This window comes from Marmota monax, unplaced genomic scaffold (assembly GCF_021218885.2).
Source record: "Marmota monax isolate L192 unplaced genomic scaffold, Marmota_monax_Labrador192_F-V1.1 WCK01_AAM20220418_F8-fsc00007, whole genome shotgun sequence".
In the NCBI taxonomy this organism is placed as follows: Eukaryota; Metazoa; Chordata; class Mammalia; order Rodentia; family Sciuridae; genus Marmota; species Marmota monax.
The window spans coordinates 9331217-9352155 of NW_026692781.1; the positions used below are offsets into that span (position 1 = coordinate 9331217).

At 36.7% G+C, this 20939-nt stretch overlaps 1 protein-coding gene across 3 annotated transcripts in view; it reads right to left on the bottom strand.

Moving 5' to 3' along the window:
* Chn1 (chimerin 1) overlaps window positions 1–20939 on the bottom strand; it is a 176183-nt gene that overhangs the window by 15751 nt on the left and 139493 nt on the right. For all 3 annotated transcript variants that reach the window (XM_046447530.2, XM_058580211.1, XM_046447532.1), the window contains one exon: window positions 7543–7627. In XM_046447530.2, coding sequence (XP_046303486.1) covers window positions 7543–7627 — 85 coding nt within the window. The remainder of the gene's footprint in view (window positions 1–7542; window positions 7628–20939) is intronic.

Below are 20939 nucleotides of genomic sequence, written 5' to 3' on the forward strand. Positions count from 1 at the left end.
TTTTCAGTCCCTAAACTTCCTTTTGGCTTGCCCTTTTTTTTTTTTTAATCTTTATCTCTTTTCTGACAATTCCTACTTCTTTTTCCATTTATTTCAAGAGTGTTCATCACTGTCTGCTGGAACATTTTTATGTTAGTTGCTTTTCTTTTTTCTTTTTTTGGTACCAGGGATTGAACTCAGGGGCACTTGACCACTGAGCCACATCCCCAGCCCTTTTTGTATTTTATTTAGAGACAGAATCTCACTGAGTTGTTTAGCACCTCACTTTCGCTAAGGCTGGCTTTGAACTCACGAAAACTTCCCTCAGCCTCTGAGCTGCTGGGATTATAGGCGTGTGCCACTGCGCCTGTCTAGTTGCTCTTCTTGACTAATTCCCACATCTATATCATCTCAGTGTTGGCATCTGACAACTGCCTTTTTTCAGTTAGTGGAGATATTCTAGTTCTTGGCATAAGAACTGCATTTTGGATATTTTGAGTGTTGTTCCTACGTAAATTTTCAGTTTCAGCAGGTAGTCAACTTCTTTAGATTTAGAATGAATGTCTGGGCTCACTTTTGTAGACTATGATGTCAACCTAGTTAAAAAACCTTTGGGTTGCTATTTTTGCCTCCCTCACTAATATGTTATCCACATGATGGGGATTCTATTCCACATTATCCATAGTGCATCACCTAGTTATTGCAGGTATAGTGGAAGTCAGGGCTGGGCCTAAAAATTCGACTGGATAGCAATGCTGTTTTGCATGTAATTACAGAGTGGGCAGGGAGGACAGAGTTCTGATCAGGGTCTCAGCTGCTTCATTTCTGCAGGTCAGAGATAAAAATAGCTCTGCTCATAGACTTAGGCTGAGAGGGTTCTAGTTCTACTATAGGGTGTGAATAAAAGTCAGGGTCCTACCCATAGGTTCAGCCAAGGAGGGGTGCCACTTTCTTACTGCAAGGTAGGGATAGAGGCTAGTGCTCTGCCCATAGATTCACAGAGGAACATGCCCTACTACCTCAGGGTAGGGTTGGAAAACATTGCAGCCACAGACACTGCTGCTACTGCAACCAATGGGGAAGGGTAGCAACATTTTTTTTTTTGTGGTATTTACCTGGAGAACAATAGGTAAGGCTAAAGGTTTTGTCCTGCTGGGCTACCTTTTCCCAGTGCATTGGTTAGGAAAACCAGACTTTTCTGCTCTTCCTGCCTGTTGCATTTATGGGTTGTGGGCTTCCACAGTGTCTAGACTGAGATACATAGAGGTACAAAACAAACAAAAAACACTATGAGGGAACTCGCTGCTGGGTTGTTCCTTGAGTCCTGAGGTTCCTATGAGTCTTCCTTATTTTCTCTGACTTTTAGAGACCTTCACAGTTGATGCAAATTTCTTGCTTAGGGTCTCTTTTATTGTGTGTGTGTGGAGGGGCGAGGGGATGATTATAATTACTGGAAGAAATAAAGTGAAAAACATTTATCAATCTTGTCCAGAACTGGAAGAACTCTTACATAGTGCTTCAAAAATGTAAAATTTAGCAAAGTTTCCTAATTCAATAGTAGTGTAGATGTGCTTCACACTTTCAGTCTGTACACATAGGCCACAGTTCAGGTTGGAAAGAGTCCTTGGTAACAACATATTTCACAGATGAAGACAATGAGGTTCAAAGGTACTAAACGAGTTGTTCAAGTTCTTCAGGGAGCAAAGTGGTAGAACTGAGAGGAACTGCTGATCCCAGCCTGTGCTATTCCCACTGAGTCATTCCTACTTCTTTTGCCAGTAGTACACCATGTACTTTGAGGTATTTTTTTCAGCATTGAAGATGAATTTGCTATTTTTAATCTCTTATTTGATAATGTGTGATGTATCCATTGTCATATGTACTTAAGTTTTAAAACATTGCTACATTTTACCTAAATGAGTCTTCACTTATGGATGATTGAATCTCATAGGACTTCTACAAAGCCTAACCATTATATTTTTGTTATGTCATATTTTTTCCCTATGCATAAACTGTAAATGGAAATCCAGTAGAAAGTCAAACAGCAAAATTTTGATGCATTCATATAAAAACGTCTGAGTGGCACAATAGTCTGATATTAACTTTTTTCCTTTAAATGTTTGGAGACATTTCTCATTTTAAACATCAGCAGGCTCCTAAACTTATTTGTGAATCAGTAAAAACTGAATAAAGTAAGATGACTGAGCTCAGATTTAGGTATTTAAGGAAATGGGCAATGTTTTCTGAACTAATATTCCTTTTCCTTTGAATAATATAAACCCCTGGGAAAATATATTATGCTCAATTTTAGCAATAAATTTCAAGGCCAAATTTTTGACTAGGTTGAATATGATGAGGTCCTTTAGAAGACCACATGATAGGAAGAAAGCATTAAAACAAAGCATTTTTTTTTATATCCTTAAGTTAACAATGCAATACAACAGTCTTGAGCCTGCCCTGAAAACTGCTGCTGCAGGGGCTAGCAGTATATCAATATTTCATTTGCCATTAAGATTTTATTTGGTTTTCATAATTATTTATTAAAGTCATATAATTCCTATATAGTTCCATTTCTTCCAGGGAAGTTCTACATTATAAATGGGGGGAAAGTCCATAGAAGATTTCATTTGTTGCATCTCTTGGTTTGGCAGGTTATTTTATGTTACCGTTAAACCACATTTTCCCTCTCCCAATCTCTCAAGTTAATAAGCACAGAATAAACATATGAAAGGAGGAATAAAAAATTTGAATCATCCTATTCTGCATTTAATCAAATATTTCAATTACTCAGACTACTAACATCAGGCTCTTTTCCTATTTTCTGGGGCCTGATATTTCTAATACATACATACATATATATAATGCGTATCTAGAATAGAGACCTATTTTTTGAAGTTAATTGCTGATATCATTTACATTCTACTGATAGGATTAAGGGAAAACATAATTATGGTAATGTATGTTTTGAAAGGAAGGATAATTATTTATTCTTTTCTATGCCTGTTCATTTTTAAGTAATTACAAATAAATTTTACTTTTTGGAGTGTAAAAAAACCCAGGGTCTTGCACATGGGAGGCAAGCACTCTACTATTGAGCTACACTTAAAGCTAATGAATTTTATTCTTAAATGTATCTCTTATGTTTACCCCATAAAAGTAGAATAGCTCATATTTAAATGTGCATCACAAGCAATGAACTTTCATAAGCAAAATTAAGAGGAATGCCTTGTTCTTTGACATATTTATGAAAATATTGCTTTCAATAAAAAGGGGCTACATGAAACTTAATTCTTACCAAATTCTCATTGACTTACGAGGACAACTGTGCTGAAGTATAATCAAAGATGTAATAAAAAATATCACTACCTCTTTCTTCCACCTAAAAATTAAGTCTTGTGTATTTGAAATAATAGGTTTTATTTTTAGGAAAAAATTGCTATTTCTGTTTGGGGGCAGCAATGATAAGAATACGCTGAAAATATGAAGCCATCTCAGTAACTAATGCTAAGTTGAAATGTTGGATTTAAAATAATGATCGGGGGCTGGGGATATAGCTCAGTTGGTAGAGTGCTTGCCTTGCATGCTTAAGGCCCTGGGTTCAATCCCCAGCACTGCCAAGAAAACAAAACAAAACTTAAAATAATGATCATCATTCTTAATTTATTGTTAATATTCTGATAAGGCTAAAATAAAAGCATTTCAGGAATGCTGGTGGAATAATGGTCTTTTCTGGGAAGGGACAACAATCTCAGTGATTATATAATAATGATACATTACTCTAACCTGTAAGCTTACATTTTATAAAGAAAGGAAAAACAAAACAAAACCCTAATTGGGAGAAACTAATTGATCTGAATGACCATCCTTTGAGTCTTACTTTTTAAAGGCTACCTTCTTGCGTCATAAATAGTTTAGCAAGAAGAACATCAGTTCTGCAATAGTCCCTTGCAGTGAGACATTAATTTACCCACCTTACAGGAGACTACAAGAGTGAGGCTTTGGCAGAGGAGATGGTTTATGCCTCCCATATCACCCTGGTGTTGCTGGGTCTTGAAAAGACCATGCAATATAATGATTAGAATCTCCATGAACATCCCTGTTGCTCCCTCAGTTGTCCTTGGCTGAAGTGTGCTTAGTAGCAAGCCTCGAGCATTCAGTCCTGAAAGGGCAGCTTGCCTGTCACAGAAGTAACTGGATTCAATGTGATTCCTATAGCAATACTGCAGACCAGATGGTTTGGACAGCACCCAATACTTTTATATGATATTTAAAAAAGAAAAAAGGTGTGGGTGTGAAGGATTCAAAATTGTACCTTTTGGCCAACACTCCCTTAAAAATTCCTGACAGCTGGGCACGACAGGACATGCCTGTAATCCTAGCAACTCAGGAGGCTGAGGCAGGAGGGTAGAAAGTTCGAGGCCAGCTGAAGTAACTCAGCGAGACCCTCAGCAACTAACTTAGTGAGACCTTGGGTATATAGCTCAGTGGTAAGACACCCCTGGGTTCTGTCCTCAGTTCAGAAAAAGAAAAAGAACCAGAACAAAGCAAGATGTCTTAGGGATCAAAAGCAGATAAATACATCTATTGTTTGACAGGCAGCAGTTCTACCATTTTTCTTTGGCTATAATGTCTTCAATGTTTAATAGCTGTTGTATTAGTTTCCAATTGCTGCTATAACAGATTGCTAAAAAATCAGTGGCTTAAAACAACAGGTATTTATTACCCTTCAGTTCTGGAGGCTGGTAGTTCAAGATCAGTTTCACTGGCCTAAAATCAAGGTGTTAGCAGGCCTTTGTTCCTTTGGAGTCTTCAGCTTCACTTGCCTTTTCTATCTCCTAGAGACCACCTGTATTTCTTGGTTTATGGTCCCTTCCTCCATCTTCAGAGCCACCTGGATAGCATTTTCTCTTTTCTCAGAACACATCACCTTTTTGTGACTCTCAGTCCTCTTGCCTCACTAAGACACTGTGACTGTAATTACACTGGGCTCACTCTGACAAACCAAGTCATTTCAATATCCTTAATTTAGTCTCACCTGCAAAATTCCTTGTGCCCTGAAGGGCACAGGTTCCAGGGATTAGGAAGAGGAAGTCTTTGGGGACCTTTATTCAATGCCTACCATAACGAATGTGTGTTCTCTCTTTAAATTCCTAATTCTTTGCGTTGTTTTAAATAACTTAGATGGCTCAAAGGACAGATGAGTCTCAGAGTCACTTCAGACCTAAGAATCCCACTATCAATCCAAATGTAATCAGTTGTCAAAGAAAAAAGAACTAATTCAAATCTTGACTCCTCTGAGGTTTTTGTTTTTGTTTTTGTATCGGGGATTGAACCCAGGGGTGCTTTATCACTGGGCTACATTCCCAGTTCTTTTTATTTTTGAGACAGAGCCTCATTAAATTGCTGAGTCTGACTTCAAACATGCGATCCCACTGCCTTAGCCTCCGAATTTGCTGGGATTCCAAGTGTGCACTAGGCCTGGCAACCTCTGAATTTTAGAAAGTGTGCTTATATTACATATTATTATTCAAGTCCCCCAAAACAACAATAAAATGAAAAATCCCAAGGCTTTTTCTTCAATTCTTGCCCTTCACTCCCAGTAAGAGGCAGAGGTTATGAGTGTGGGTGGCTGTGGGGAGGGGGTTGGATCATTGTCATTCTCCTTTCCCAGTTATTATTGTGATAGATATTCCAAAACATTCTTTCAAATATGATTCAGGATTGTAGTGTATCACCACAGATTATTCATGTATGTGTTGTACTAATTCTCTGCTGATGGCTGACGCAGAACGCCTATGTAGATGGCCTTCACTCTCTCGAGATATAAATGGCACACACTGTTACTGTCCTGAAAGGAAAGCTTATAAGGTAGTGATGGTCATGAATTGCTTAGGAAACTGTTGCGGAGTGTCAGCTGGTCAAGGATGTCTCAAAGAGCAAACCAGGCTAATGGAGACCCTTATTCCTTGAGCAGGCAACTTTTGCTTTTGAAAGATTAGTTCACTTGCCTTTAGAAAACCAGGAGGAAGACTGTCTTAATACTAAGACTCTATCAACACTTTCCGCTCCACACTGTTCCCTTCCAGTCAAAGGCACACCCACAGCCTTTGTAAGGAAGCCTCCTCATTCTGACTCTCCAGAACTCAGCATAATAATGAGGTTTTCCTCATGGACTCTCTGAAACTAGACCCTGAGCCTTGATGGACTACTCTGCCCAGTTCAAAGTTTATATTTGCACCCTTCTTACCCCACTCTCCACAGCAGGGAGCTTCCTAAGCTGTCCAGCTAATGATGTGTGCCTGGAAACTTACTAAGCCCTAGCGATGTTTAGGAAATAATAACTGAAAGAAGAGTGACTTGAGATGTTCACATGCAATGCACACTGTACTTTGCTATTCAAAGAAAATGTTTAGAAATATGAAAAATCAGGCCTCAGAAATTTCTGCACATAATGGACAACAAAAAATATTCCACTTAAAAATCATGCCACAAAAGAAATAGAGATATTTCCAGTGGTAAGTCTGTTACTACAGTTACCATTTTGAAATAAATTACTTTTAGTGTACTTTTTTAGCATAAAGTTTTATGCTTAAAGACATGTAAGAAGATATTTTAGTTTTAAAATTAGATAGCAAAAAGAAACTTTGATGATCAAATACTATATACTTAAAATTTAGATGATCATTTAAAGCTTATGTTAGAATACAGAGTAGTTTGAATAAATGGCCAATATTAAGTATATTTGTTCTATACAAATAAGTTTCACATATCAATAACTACTTCATTTCACAAAGTTTTTCAACAAATCCCTCATTGTGTATGTATGTGTGCATATATACATATGTTAACAGAATGAAGAAAATAACATTTATTGGGGTTAATTAGAATTGTAATCTGGGAAAACACAGATTCAAGCAGTCTTAAAAATGTGCTCTTGTATTGGGCATATGTGTAAATCTTAAAGCTTCTCAACTCAAATCTAAAATATGATGGTCATATTTTACAAAAATAATTTGGTATATTCAAGATTTCAAAATGACATAAAATATTAGTGACTAAGTGGTTTTCAGAATTTGGTAGCCATCTTTCAAGATAAAGTCACAGACTTTTTTTTAAGGGTTTGATTTAACAAAAAATTTAGTAAGGACAATCCAGCTTAACAAGTTATCTTTAAGATTCAGTTTCCAAGGCAACAATCATGGGTCCTGGTACACTGCTTTTTTAAAAAACATTTTTATAAATTTAGTTACTGCAACATCAAAGGCAAGTATTAAATATAACTGCCTTACTTTTATCTCCTTTTATTGGGCTTTTTCAACAAGCTAACATCTCTCTCTTCAGTGGACTAATACCAGACTAGATTCCTAGTCTTCTGCCCATCAAATGCAAGACAGTTAAGGGCAAATAAAATTTTAATTTCCAAAGTGGTGGCCTGAGATCGCAGCCACCCACATGTGTGCTGGAGTGAACAGGGACCCAGTCTGTTGTAGGTATAGGTGAATCTCCCAGAGCCTCGAAAATCGCTTCACAACTGACTCCCTCAGAGGAGGGAAACGCTCTTACCTGCACATTTCACTCCCTGAGCAATGAGGCCCCACATGAAGTTGGCACAGTATTCACACCAGTGTGGTCCTCGGAATGTATGGACCTGAAAAAGAAGAAGCAAAGTGGGGAGACAGGAAACACACAGATGAGGAGACACTTTCACATCAAAGCCCTGATATATAAGCCAAGTTAGTACCGAAAAGGCAATATGGCTACATGTAGAAGAACTTTGGTTGAGAGGAATTAGTAAGTAGTTACAATGTTTTTCAGAGCTTGAATTCCTCTTTGTTTTAGAAGTGGTGATAAATCAAACCAATATTCTGCAATTTACTGTGGAAAACAATTTTTATGATAGAATTTTCCAAAAAGAGTCTCCTCAGGTCCAAGCAGCCTCATCTATGTGTTACACAAATTCTGGCATTTCTGAGTACTATGACATGAAGAAGGATAAGAAAATATTAAGTATGCTTGGATTCATAAGGATGGGTCACAGATGGTAAAGGTGACCTTGACTGGTCACAACAAAATGATCAAAAAGAACAATTTCTGTTTAAAATGCATAGCATTTATGTTGGAAAAGAGAATTAAAATATTTTAGAAACTGCAGAAGCTATAGTTAATCAGAAACTCTTAGTGATTATTCACTGCTCATGCCAGCTCAGAAAGGTTTTACTGAATTTGATTCTTTTTTCCCTAAGAAAGGAATTCCCAAAGCAGAAAGGATCTTAAAAATGCTAAGATACATACAGATTTTTACATACAGAAAAAGAAAGTATTCTAGTTTAACTCTGGTGAAAATTTGCTAGAACAGGGAAGCAGTGAATTCAAACCCTAACATTAAAGAATAAGAGAAAAAAATCTTGAATAATATCACTAACAATTAAGATTTCTGAGCACACATTGACTGAAAATATAACAGAAAAATGAAAGAAAAGGAAAGTACAAAGAATTAACTAACAGGTATCACAATAAATTTACTCAAGATAATTTCTTATATGTATGATTTCCTCCTGCAGAAAGAGTAAGAGTAAAAATCACAAAGTGTGATAAATATCTGTCAAACAGCTACTGCACATAATGCAATTCACAGCTAAGACTGTCATTTTTTGATAATTATTATATTAATATTATTGACTAGATCTTAGAAACCAAGTGATTCTAAGGTGTGTGTAGGTTATATATATCTTATTTCTTCAAACTTGAGAGGCCATAAATGTAATGTACCATTATTTTACCTTTAGTAAAAACATGCCAATTAAATAACAAATCACTCATGATAAGATAAATTCCAATTTCAGGATGTTAAGATGTAAAATAAAATACACTTATTAAGAATCAGTGAAAGAAATATGGTTTATCAGAATTCAAAATACTGCTATTGGCCAAAATATCCAAATAAGGGTGCAGTGGATCACACAGAATTCATTCCAGGTAGGTGTATGTGACAATGTGCCAAGTAAACTCGAGTACAAAATTTTATGCTGATTTTGAGAAGTAGCCATAAATCCTTCTGTCTTTCATGGAAAAAAGGTCAGGAATGCAGACACAATTGCTCGCTTCTGGATTGTTAATGATGTTCCAAGTCTGTAAATTGAAGGCATTTCCTGGAGTTGCTGAAGCAGAGCCTAAGTTCAATAGTCATATTCTGTGTGATGTTCCTGTGCTTGTCTCTGTTTCTCAGAGTGAATATAATTGGATAAAGTGTGCAATCAGAGGGTAACATGTGAAGTAGGTAGAACTGACTCATGCAAAAACTTATATATTCATGGAATTATTAAAGAATTGTAAAATTACTTTTAGAGAAAGTCTTTGGGATACAAACTGGCCACATTTCAGGATAAACCAGCATTACTTACTTCATAAGATGAATACAAATGAAGTAAAAACAAAAACAGAGTCTCAAGAATTATTTTGCATCTGCCAGTGATCTCATGTAAACTGTCTGAAAGTTACAACGGGAAGTGAAAATAAGAGTAGATGGTGTTTTGTTTGTTTTTACTTAAACAAAAAGTCTTTTGGCAAACAGCATTGACTAGTGAGAAGTTATTAGAAAACTCACTTCCTTCATGACCTTCCTGAAAACAGTGGCAAATGTGGCATTCTGAAAAGCAACGGAACATTTCTTCATATTACATTTGCTATAGAAAGGATTTTAATGATCTGCAGGAACCATGTTTTTTAATTGCAGGATGTATACATATCACAGAAAGCAACTGTTAGGAAATTTTTATCTATGTATTTGATTCTTGGTCAGCTTTTTAGGGGAGTGGTAGTGGGTATTGAACCCTGGGTGCTTTACCACTGACCTAAATCCCAGTCCTTCTTATTTTTGATTTTGAGACAGGGTCTCACTAAGTTGCTGAGGCTGGCCTTGAACTTGGAATTCTCCTACCTCAGCCTTCCAAGTCTCTGGGATTACAGGCATGCACCTAGCCTGGCTTGGACAGCTTTTTAATTTTTTAAATTATTATTTTTTTAGAATAAAGGCATCTTGCCATTAGTGGCTTTTGTTTGTTTGTTTGTTTCCCCTCTTATTTATTTAGAAGGCAACTTATGTAATCCTTAGGAAACTGTCCTAGAGATAGGCCTTGCAGCACCAGAAGTTTACTAAACTTCTATTTGTATAACAAAGTTAACTGGATCCTCTTTTGAACTGTTGTTGTTCTGTGACCTCTATGACTCCATGCATGACACTGGGCAGTTTATAAATTTGCTTATTGTAGCTTTTTTTGTCTTCTTTATTCCCCCAAGGTCTAACAATGAGGGTGTGGGGGCCCATGATTGGGAAGGACTATATTAACAGATGCAAAAGTAGAGGAACAGGTTTGGAAGTGAATTGGGGAGGGGGATGGTGGGATGAAGGGGGAGGGGGTGCAGCTGATTGAGGATTAATGGGAAAGAGGAGGTCACTGATGAAGCAGGCTCCCAGGGGTCAAATGGAGACAGGATCCAGAAAGTATCCTTAGTGCTGAACAGGAAGAGTTGGGGGGAAAAGACAATGGTTGTGCAAGAGTGCTGGGGTCCCCAGCTCTGAGAGTGTGCACTGGGAAGTCAGTTCTGTTAGAAGCAAATGAAGAGTCTGGGGAAAGCTGACACTACAATCATACTACACCAGTGCCAAGAACATTAAAGAAAGCATGAAGTGGGCTGGGGTGGTGGCTCCGTGGCAGAGCGCTTGCCTACATGTTTCAGGCACTGGGTTCGATTCTCAGCACCACATATAAATAAATAAAATAAAGGTCCATCAACAACTAAAATAAATATTTTTTTAAAAAAGAAAGCATGAAGTGACATTACTTACAAAAAGGGTAATTGCTCTATATTTGAGCTATATCAAAATGTTTCATTTTATATTGAGTTTTATATTATCAATGATGTCACATACTTTACCAACTCAGGAAAGATATCTTAAAAAAAGCAACTGCACAAATTAACAGTTTAGACTGGCTCTTCCATCTGGAGGACATTGTGTTAAGTGAAATAAGTCAGGAAAACAAACAAACAAAAAACAAACAAACAAATACTGCATGTCCTCATGTATAATGGAGGAACAATAGAAAAGTTGATCTTACAGAAGAGGTAATTGTGGTTACCAGGGGTTGAGGAGATACAAGATGATTAACAGGTATAAGGGTGTAGCTGGAGAGGTGGAAAAACTTCTAATGTACCATAGCACAGCTGGGTAACCACGGTTGACAACAGTAGATTGTGTATTTCAAAACAGCTAGTAGAGAGGTTTTTGATGTTCCCAGCACAAGGAAATGACACTGTTTGAGATGATGGATGTGCCATTACCATGATCTGATCATTACACACTATACAATGTATTGAAATAGCAGACTGTACCCCATAAATATGTGTAAGTAAGTGTCAGTTAAAAAATAGCTTTATGGGCTGGGGTTGCGGCTCAGTGGTAGAGCACTTGCCTCGCACGTGTGAGGCACTGGGTTCGATCCTCAGCACAACTTGACTGCAAGTTTGAAGCCAGCCTCAGCAAAAAGCGAGGTGCTAAGCAACTCAGGGAGACCCTGTCTCTAAATAAAATACAAAATAGGACTGGGGATGTGGTTCAGTGGTCAAGTGCCCCTGAGTTCAATCCCCAGTATTAAAAAAACAATGCTCTTTAGTTATTCTGTATCTAGCACAATTGAAACAGGTGTTATTTCCTGCAGTCAAGTCTGTGGGCACTGACATTTGCTGATAATTTTGTTTACTAGATATGGTTGTATTTTAATTACCTGTTTTAAAAATGATTCAAAATACAATGGGCATTCAAAATATAATTATTATTGCACCTCAGAGACTCTTTCTGCTTAGGAGGATGCTAAGAAAGGAGAAGGTGGGATAGAGGGGGAAGGAGGCCTGGAGTGGGTCACATGGAATATGGGGATTTGGACTTGAAACTTGATACCTTACCAAGGAATGGTCGGAATGGCCTACCTATAGTAGAGGCCCATCAGAGACCTGGTCAGCGCTCGGGGAATCAAAACTACTGCATCTTTTACAACATACACAACTAATGGAAACTCATTGTGTGATACAGAAACTCATCATTTTGTCATTTTTACAGTATTTTTAATATAAAAGGCCCTAAATTTTTGTGTTTCCCTAAGTCTGTTTTAGTTTTCCCTTCACTTCTCATTTTCCATGGCTGTAAGTTTTTTCATATTCCTTTTTTCCCTTTTCCTATCACAGTTTCTTAGTTGTGGACCAGAAAATCTAATAACAGAATTTTGCTAGCACTGGATGTAAACCAAGAAAATGTTCCATCTGCCTCTTAAAAGGCCTTTTGAACAATGAAGAATTGGCTCCTTGCCTGTGTTTCTTACAACCAATGCTTATGGACAGTGATCTTGTGATGAATGAGACACTAGCAGCATCTTACTTTATTCTATTGCTTCCACCAAGTCATTACTGTTTCTTACAAGCAGAAACTACCTCTGCTTTTGTTATTGACTGTACCACTTTAAAGACACACTGGTTTTGGAAGGTGGGAGAGGACCAAGTCCTTTGAAGATGGCACTATTTTTTTCCTTACTGGTATTTAAACAAATCATTCCATCAATTTACAAAAATGGTTTGCTTTGGGGAGGGTATTTTGTTAAGACAATTCAAAAGAGCAATCAATGCCAGTATGTACAATGTAAGTGAAATCAGGGACAGTACCAAAGAAAGCAGCCTTATAAGTGGGCCACAGATATTTTTTCTAGGCTACCTTGACAAATGAAAGTGACAGTATACAGCAGGAATTACACCTTAATGAACAAAGGACATAACCAACTAGTTTAAAAGCCATCTCCTCTTTTTTGCAACTGGAAAAAAATACAACTTTATTATCATGGCACTTAGGATTGCTTTTTGCCTGAAACAACTCCTTTCCATGTAATAACTATTAATTCATAAGAAAGACTAGATTACTGAATAGAGTCCAATCAGTGATGGCACTGGTCAGAACCAGGCTGAAAAGAACAGGGTATGAGGTGGATGGGATACTTAGGGGCTCAAGGACACAGGCCAGTGTCACATCTCCTGAGCACTGACCTTGGTAAAAACTGCAGCTATTCTCAATTGAGTCTGCTGACCAAAATCCTGGGTTATATAAAGAAACTAAAGCACTTGGTACTCATCACGTTTATAGCATTCACACCTCCAGTTTGAATGCCAATAAGGGAAACAGAAAAAAAAATCCATGCTATGGAAAGATAAATTCAGGACTGTCTTCATTATCCCTCCAAACCAAACACCCTCCCTTGAGAAATAGGAATAAATGCAACAGCAACGGAATATGCTTGCAAAGCTTGCTGCAAGTGTAAATCATGGTGTTGGACATAAGAACATGTAGGGGCCGGGAAACTCTGCTTGGAAAGGTGGCAATGACATTTCAGCTGCAGCTTAGTTGTGTTGGTTCTCCAACATGGTATTGGGCCACGAAGAGAGAGAACAGATGATCAAAATCAAAACTAAAGGAAGGTAGGTAGCAGAGAGCTGGGCAGGAAAGACCCTCCCACCCCCATTTTGATCTTTAGGGCAACCAGGATGCACTCTTTTAAGTGACCAAAGGCAGTCTTTCCAGATGGTTTTAAACTTTTTGATTCATATGATATGAAAAATGCATGAAATTGTGTAAGAGGTCATGCAAAAAATGTGGGAAGAGTACTTAAATAGGAATGTCTTTGTAGCAAGGTGATATCTTCCTGCCTGTTGTTTAGTTAAATTTAATCAAGACTACTGGCTGTAACTCTTGAGAAAAATCTATAGCAAACACAGTGAGGTTAAGTAGAGTTAAGTCACCAGCATTGATATTATGCTGGCCATTCTGATGAAATGGGGGTGTAACATGGTGACCACGGCAGGAAAGGAAGAACTGTGCCAAGTACTTGCTGAAGCATAGCTTTAGGCAATGGTTGGAACTGCAGGTGCTGGGAATAGGAGGAGGAGCACAGTCAGTGGCGAGGAGTGGTGAGAAGTGAAGACGTTGGACGGCTGGAGCAGGGCCCAAGCACTGTCACCTTCTGTGAGGAGCTGCTAGGAGATGATCATACAGGGGAGGATTCGCGGGTCTCTGTAAGGCACATACTTAACTGTGCAAGTTAACACAGCCAGAAGCATCACTTTGATCAGGATGACAAATAACAGAAAATTGGTGATCTAATGTTTCAAGAGTGAGAAAACAGTTCAAAATTGAGGGAAATGCTTTAAAAGCCTACTGGACTTCCATTGGCCACATCACAAATAAATGAAGTCCTGAGCTATGAGAAGTAATTACAGGGAAAATTTGATATAATATTGGCCAGACTATAATAACACTGGTGTTACTATAACAGCATGGCAATTATTAGGGCAATATAGTAGTGTGGTTCTCCTTCCACATGAAGAACATTTTGAAAATGTTCTTTATTAAATGATGTATGAAACACTACTACTTTAAATAAACATGTAGATAAATAATGAATTATCAATTCTACTCATGAGAATGCATCCACTATAATTCGATATAGGGTCTTACTTAGAGTTTATTTATTTATTTATTTGTTTGTTTATTTAATGAAGTCCTTCATGATCTATCCATTCCCCCAGGCAATGCTATGCCAGTGAAGGAGAAATACCTCCACAGTTAAAGCCGAGTTGCTGCAGCACAAACACAGTGAGGTTATAAGTGGGCCACAGATAGTGAACTGGCTCAGAATCATATACAACCATATTAACGCTACAACACTGACAGACATGGTTTCTGGTGCCAGTGTTCTGTTCTAAGCTGAAAGAGTGGTTATCAATTTGAACTAGAGTGTTTTGTTTTTCTGTGGATTTTTCTTTTTTTGGTGGTGCTGGGGACAGTATCATCAATTGAAACTCAGGCTTCAGGAAGTAGAAACATCAAAATTCTCAAAGCAATCCTTTTATCTATTTTTTTTTTGGATCATGTGACAAGGTACAGATTGTATAACAAAATATAATAATTACAACAGGAAATTCAGAACACTTTTCATTTCAAACTATGGATGTTTAAAGTATTATAAAACCTGTAATTTTAATTTCTTTTAAAAAATCCTTTCTTCTAATAGTTTTACCTCTAAATTGAATCATACTAAAGGCTTTAAAATATCAAATGTCATAACCTAAAACATTTCTTTGAAAGTCAGCTTCATTACTTGGATGAATGAGTTTGCATTCAAATATCAGTAGTTAAAAAAAAAAAAAATCAACGCAGTCAATCAATATCTCAAAATACCAATCCTCTAAAGTTATATTATGTAGGTATAATAGGAAAAGAAAATAAATGGACCAGGTGGTTGGACAATAAAAAAGCACCTTACAATTAATAGCTAAGTGACAGAAGACCTCTATACTACATTACAAATAGGTAAATTGAACATGGAGAAACAAAAAAGCCTCAGACTAATCCATATTACTTTGCGATCCACAGTTCCTTGAAGCCAAGTCTGCACTATTTTAACATTTCCACAATCAGCTGTCAATTTCTCTTTGGCTTGGTTGTAGAAGCGTTGTCCAAAGAGGCACTGTCAACACACATTACAACATGAAGGCAGGCATCTCTATAAGACACCAGAAAACAGGTTTCACTAAACAGGAAATTATCAAACTATGTGGGCTGGAATGTAGCTCAGTGGTAGAGTGATGCCTAGCATGAGTGAAGGTTTGGCTTTGATCCCTAGCACTGTAAAAACAAAACAAAACAACAACAACAACCTGCCCCCCCCCCCCAGCAAAAAAAAACTCCAAATCTACACAAAATATGTGGTTAAAATCCTCTTAAAAGTCTTAGTAAAAGAGATCCTGATTTTTCTGTTTTTGTTATTTTTTCTTTTCCTATGTCACTGATTGCTGCTCTTTAATGTTTCTTTCCTTCCATTACTTGGTCTAATTGGTTCTTTTTCTAGTCTTTTAAGGTGGAAGCTTAGTTCACCAATTTAAGATTTTTTCCCTCTTTTTCTAATGTAAGCATTCAACAGTATAAACTTCTCTATAAGCCATACTTTAAACCATATTCCACAAATTTTAATATTTTTCTTCTCAGAAATATTTTCTAATGTTTCTTATAATTTCTTCTTTAATTCATGTTATTGAGCAATATACTATTTAATTTCTAAGTACACCATACTTAGAAAATTTTCAGATACTTATTTAATATTTAATTGTAAGAGGATAGGTTTTATTTGATTCCAATGTTTTTATATTTATTGATACTTGTTTTATGGCCCAGAATACTGTCTATTTAGTGCATCTACCATTACTTGAAAAATATGTATAATATGATTTTATTGAGTAGAACATTCTATAAATACTAATAAGGTCAAATTGGTTGATACTGTTGTTTAAGTCTTCTATATCCTACTAATTTTTAACCTATTCTATCACTGACAGAAATGTTGAACCTTCTAGCAATAACTATGGACTTGTCTATTTCTTTTTTTTTTCTTTTTTTGTATATTCACATGCTTTATTTGGACTTGTCTATTTCACTGTTAGTTGTTGCTTTATGTATTTTGAACCTGTTATTAGGTGTATGTAAATTTTAATTACATCTTCCTTCATTCTCATTGTTGGCCTTAGAAACTTCCATATTTAATGTAAATATATAACCTAGATCTAAGCCAATCAGCACATTCCACTGTCCTGACTGGAGCTACTGGTGCAGAAACAGGCACGTGATATAACTAGGTGAATGACTGCTAAGCCCAGAACCTGAACAAATAGTCTCTTTGCAGTGGACTGGAATCTGGGAGGAGACAGAGCTGGAGCCTCTGTCTGTCATAAGAGGTAATCTAAAAATAGAGAGTTGGGAGACAGGATTCTGGGAGTATTTTAAGACCCCGAGTTGATGGATATTTTCAATTAATGCTGGACTATTCCTACTGTGTGATACAATAAATTCTCTTTTTGCCTTAGTTAGCATGGGTCAGGCCTTCTGACATTTGCAATGAAAGTCTCCCAAATGTTAAATATCATTCATGGGTTCTAAATAGATTAAAATTCTCTCTCTCTCTGAAGCAATGTCATATATTAGTGGAACAATGAGCTCTCAAAACGAGTAAAGCAAACTAGCAGAGATGGACTTCTCTTTATGAACAAGGGCATGTTTACTAAGTATGCAGAGATCAGGGCTGTGCCATGTGTAAGAGCTCCAAACAGAGATAGTTCTAAAAAAAGAGAACAAGTGAACCTGACATTTTAGGCCAGATTCAGGCAAACTGATTCACATGGATAGCCCAAACAGCATCTCTAATACAACCCCTGGAGATGGTCACCTAATATGACAAGAAGCCTCTGCCTCCCGTGGACCAAAAACTAGATGTATTCTTTTTATTTAAATCTGGTTAGCACTGTACAAAACATACTATTTTTGCTCTCCAAAAAAAATAAAAATGTAGAAAGTAAACAGTTGATGATGCAGGGTTTTCTAGATAGACACATACCTTTATTTTATTTGTTTGTTTGCTTACTTTTATGTGGTTGCTAGGATGAAACCCAGTGCCTCCTATGTGCTAGGCAAGTATTCTACCACTGAACTACAACCCCAGCCCCCTGAAGAAGGGTTTTTCAGAAGTATAACACCACTGGGCTAACACCCTGGCCCTTTATAGGTCTCCAATCTTATTATGTTCAGAAGACTCTTATGAGGAGAGACAAGAAAACCTAAAAAGCCCTGAATGATATAGGGTTTATAAAAAAATATAGTTTAATGGCTTTTCAGCTACTAACTGTTTTGTGGTATAACATTTTAAAAAGAAAAGCCAGTATCTTTTTTCCCCCGTCCCAGAACTCGGGATCAAATCTCACACAAGTTGCTCTAACTCTGAATTACATACCAGCCCTTTTTATTTTTTATTTTGAGACAGGGTCTTGGTAAGTTTTCCAAGCTGGCCTTGAACTTGTGATCCTCCTGCCTCAGCCTCCCAGGCAGCTGGGATTATAGGTGTATGCTACGGTATCCAGCTAGAAAAGCCAATGTCTTATTTTAAAAATGAGATTTCATTTCATTTGTATATGACTGTCTCTTTCTTTCTGCCCCCTGGCTTCTCTAATGAAAACAATGATTTTTTTGTGTGTCAAGCACCATTACACAATGAATGTTGAATGATGATGCTGAGTTTAATGAGATACAGGGAACCTGATAATATAGACAAAACAAAGTAAGATGTTAGGATGTATAATACTCTTTTTCAGTTATTCCCATTTTACTTAAAATTTTTATTGGTGCATTATCACTATACATAACAGTGGGATTCATTTTTTTAATATATTTGTACATGCACATGATGTAACAATTTAAGTTGATTAATTTCATCCCTCAGTACTTCCCTTTTCTTTCCCTTCCTCCATCTCCTGGTCCCCTTCCTGCATTCTACTGGTCGCCCTTCTGTTTCTATGATTCCTTTTTTCTCTCCAGCTTCTACATATGAGAAATATGACCCTTAACTTTTGAGTTTGGCTTATTTCACTTAACATGATGCTCTTGAGTTCCATCCATTTTTGCATGTAAACATACTCTTTGACTACCTTATTAAAGTCATGGTAGGCCTTGCCTCTAATGAAAGACTCTTTTGGTCTTCTAGGGAAAGCTGACACAGAGAGTCAAGGAACTATGACAGTATAATCTGCTGATTAAACAAGGTTTGAAACTAGAGATATAAAATATAACATATGTATTTCTCCTATTAGCTTAAAAATCAGCAAAATAAAATAAGACCCAATCCTCACTTGAATCTGGAAGAGGAGAATGAATATGTGATACAACAGACTATAAAGTTAGCCGTTAAAGTACCAATGTGTACCCAAAATAGGAAAAAACTCATCCTTGTAATGTGGACCCATAAACTAAAGAGAACAGAATTCTAGGAGTAACTTATAAATTTCTTCGAAATTTTTTAATTGACAAATAAAAATTGTACATATTTATCATGTACAACATATTTTGAACTACATACACATTGTAGAATGGCTAAATTGAGCTATTTACATATGTATGATTTCACATACTTATTATACCTTATGTGGCGAGAATACTTAAAAATCACTAAGATTTTTAAGACCCAGCACCCCTTATCATTAACTACTGAAATGATTTTTTTGGGGGGTATCAGGGATTGAACCAAATCTTGGTTTCAAGGGTAGCCATTAGATTCTTCCTTTTTTTTTTCCTTCCCTAAAATGTTTATCTTATTTGGTGTTTTAGTTCCCCAAAATAAATCAAATACCTTGTAAGTTCTACTAACAGTCTCCTGATCAGAAAAACTTACAAATCTACTCACATTTTAAAAGAACAAAAACCAAAATAAATGGGACTACAGCAAACTTAAAAGCTTCTATCCAGTAAAGGAAGCAATCAATGGAGTAAGGTCACCTATAAAATCAGAGAAAATATCTGTAAATCACACACCCATTAAGAAGTTAATGTCCAAAATATATAAGGAACTCCTATTACTCAATAACAAAACCAAGAAATAATTCTCCCACAAAATTGTCAAAACTGGGCATGGTGGTATGTGCCTGTAGTCTCAGACACTCATAAAGCTGAGTTGAGAGAATCACTTAAGGATCCAAGGGGTTCAAGGATAACACAGTTAGACTTTATCTCCAAAAACAAAAAGAAAAGGGCAAAGGACTTGAATAAATAGTTATCTAAAGAATATGGCCAACAGGCATAGGAAATGAATGTATAATATCATTAGTTATCAGGAAAATGTAAATTAAAAACTACAATGGGATATCACCTCATACCAGTTAGAATGGCTGTTATAAAAAATATACAACAAACAAAATAACAAGTGTTGGTGAAGATGTGTAGAAACTGGAATCCTTGAAGTGTTTGTGGGAATGTAAAAGGGTATAGTTGCTACAGAAAACAGTATGGAGACTGCTTGAAAAATTAAAAATAGAGCTACCTCATGATCCAGCAGCTCTACTTCTGGGTATATAAATATAAAAGGACTGAAATCAGAATCTCAAAGAGTTATCTGCACTGTGTGTTAAAGGCAGCATTATTCACAACAGCCAAGCTATGAAAATAACCTAAATGTTCATTGATGGATGAATAAAGAAAATGTGATATATGCAGGCAATGGAATATTTATTCAGTCTGAAAAAAGAAGGAATTCTTGTTCTACATGAAATAGGGATGAACCTGGAGGATATTTTGTGAAGTGAAATAAGCTCGTCACATAAGGACAAAAACTACATGTCCACTCATATGAGGAATCTAAAACAGTCTAATTCTCAGAAACAAAGAGAATGCTTGCCAGGGGCTAGAAGGAGGGGAAAATGATGGGCGCTGTTCAATGTGTTTAGAGTTTGTTATACAAAATGAACAAGCTCTGGATATCTGCTGTACTACACTGTGCCTTTAGTTAAGAATACTGTGTTGAACACTTACGTTTTAGGGGGGGTAGATCTCATGTTCAATGTTTTTAGTATAGGGGGAAGAACCCTACTCTCTATTATTACAAGTTGTATACTTTGTGTGCACATCGTGCTGGGAATTGAACCCATTCCTTGTGCATGCCAGGCAAGATCTTCATCATTGAGCTACATCTCCTGCCCCGCATTCTTATTTCTTTCTTTTTTTTTTTTTTAGAGAGAGAGAGAGAGAGAGAGAGAGAGAGAGAGAGAGAGAATGAGAATTTTAATATTTATTTTTTAGTTCTCGGTGGACACAACATCTTTATTTGTATGTGGTGCTGAGGATCGAACCCGGGCCGCACGCATGCCAGGTGAGTGCGCTACCGCTTGAGCCACATCCCCAGCCCCTGCATTCTTATTTCTGCTATCAAATAGTTTCAAGAAAAGATGTCATTTTAGGTGACAACCATTTAACATATTTGTATATGGCATACTGAACCATGAAGAATATGGCCTTATTACTTACACATCAAAACTGGCAGTTAAAACACCTTTAA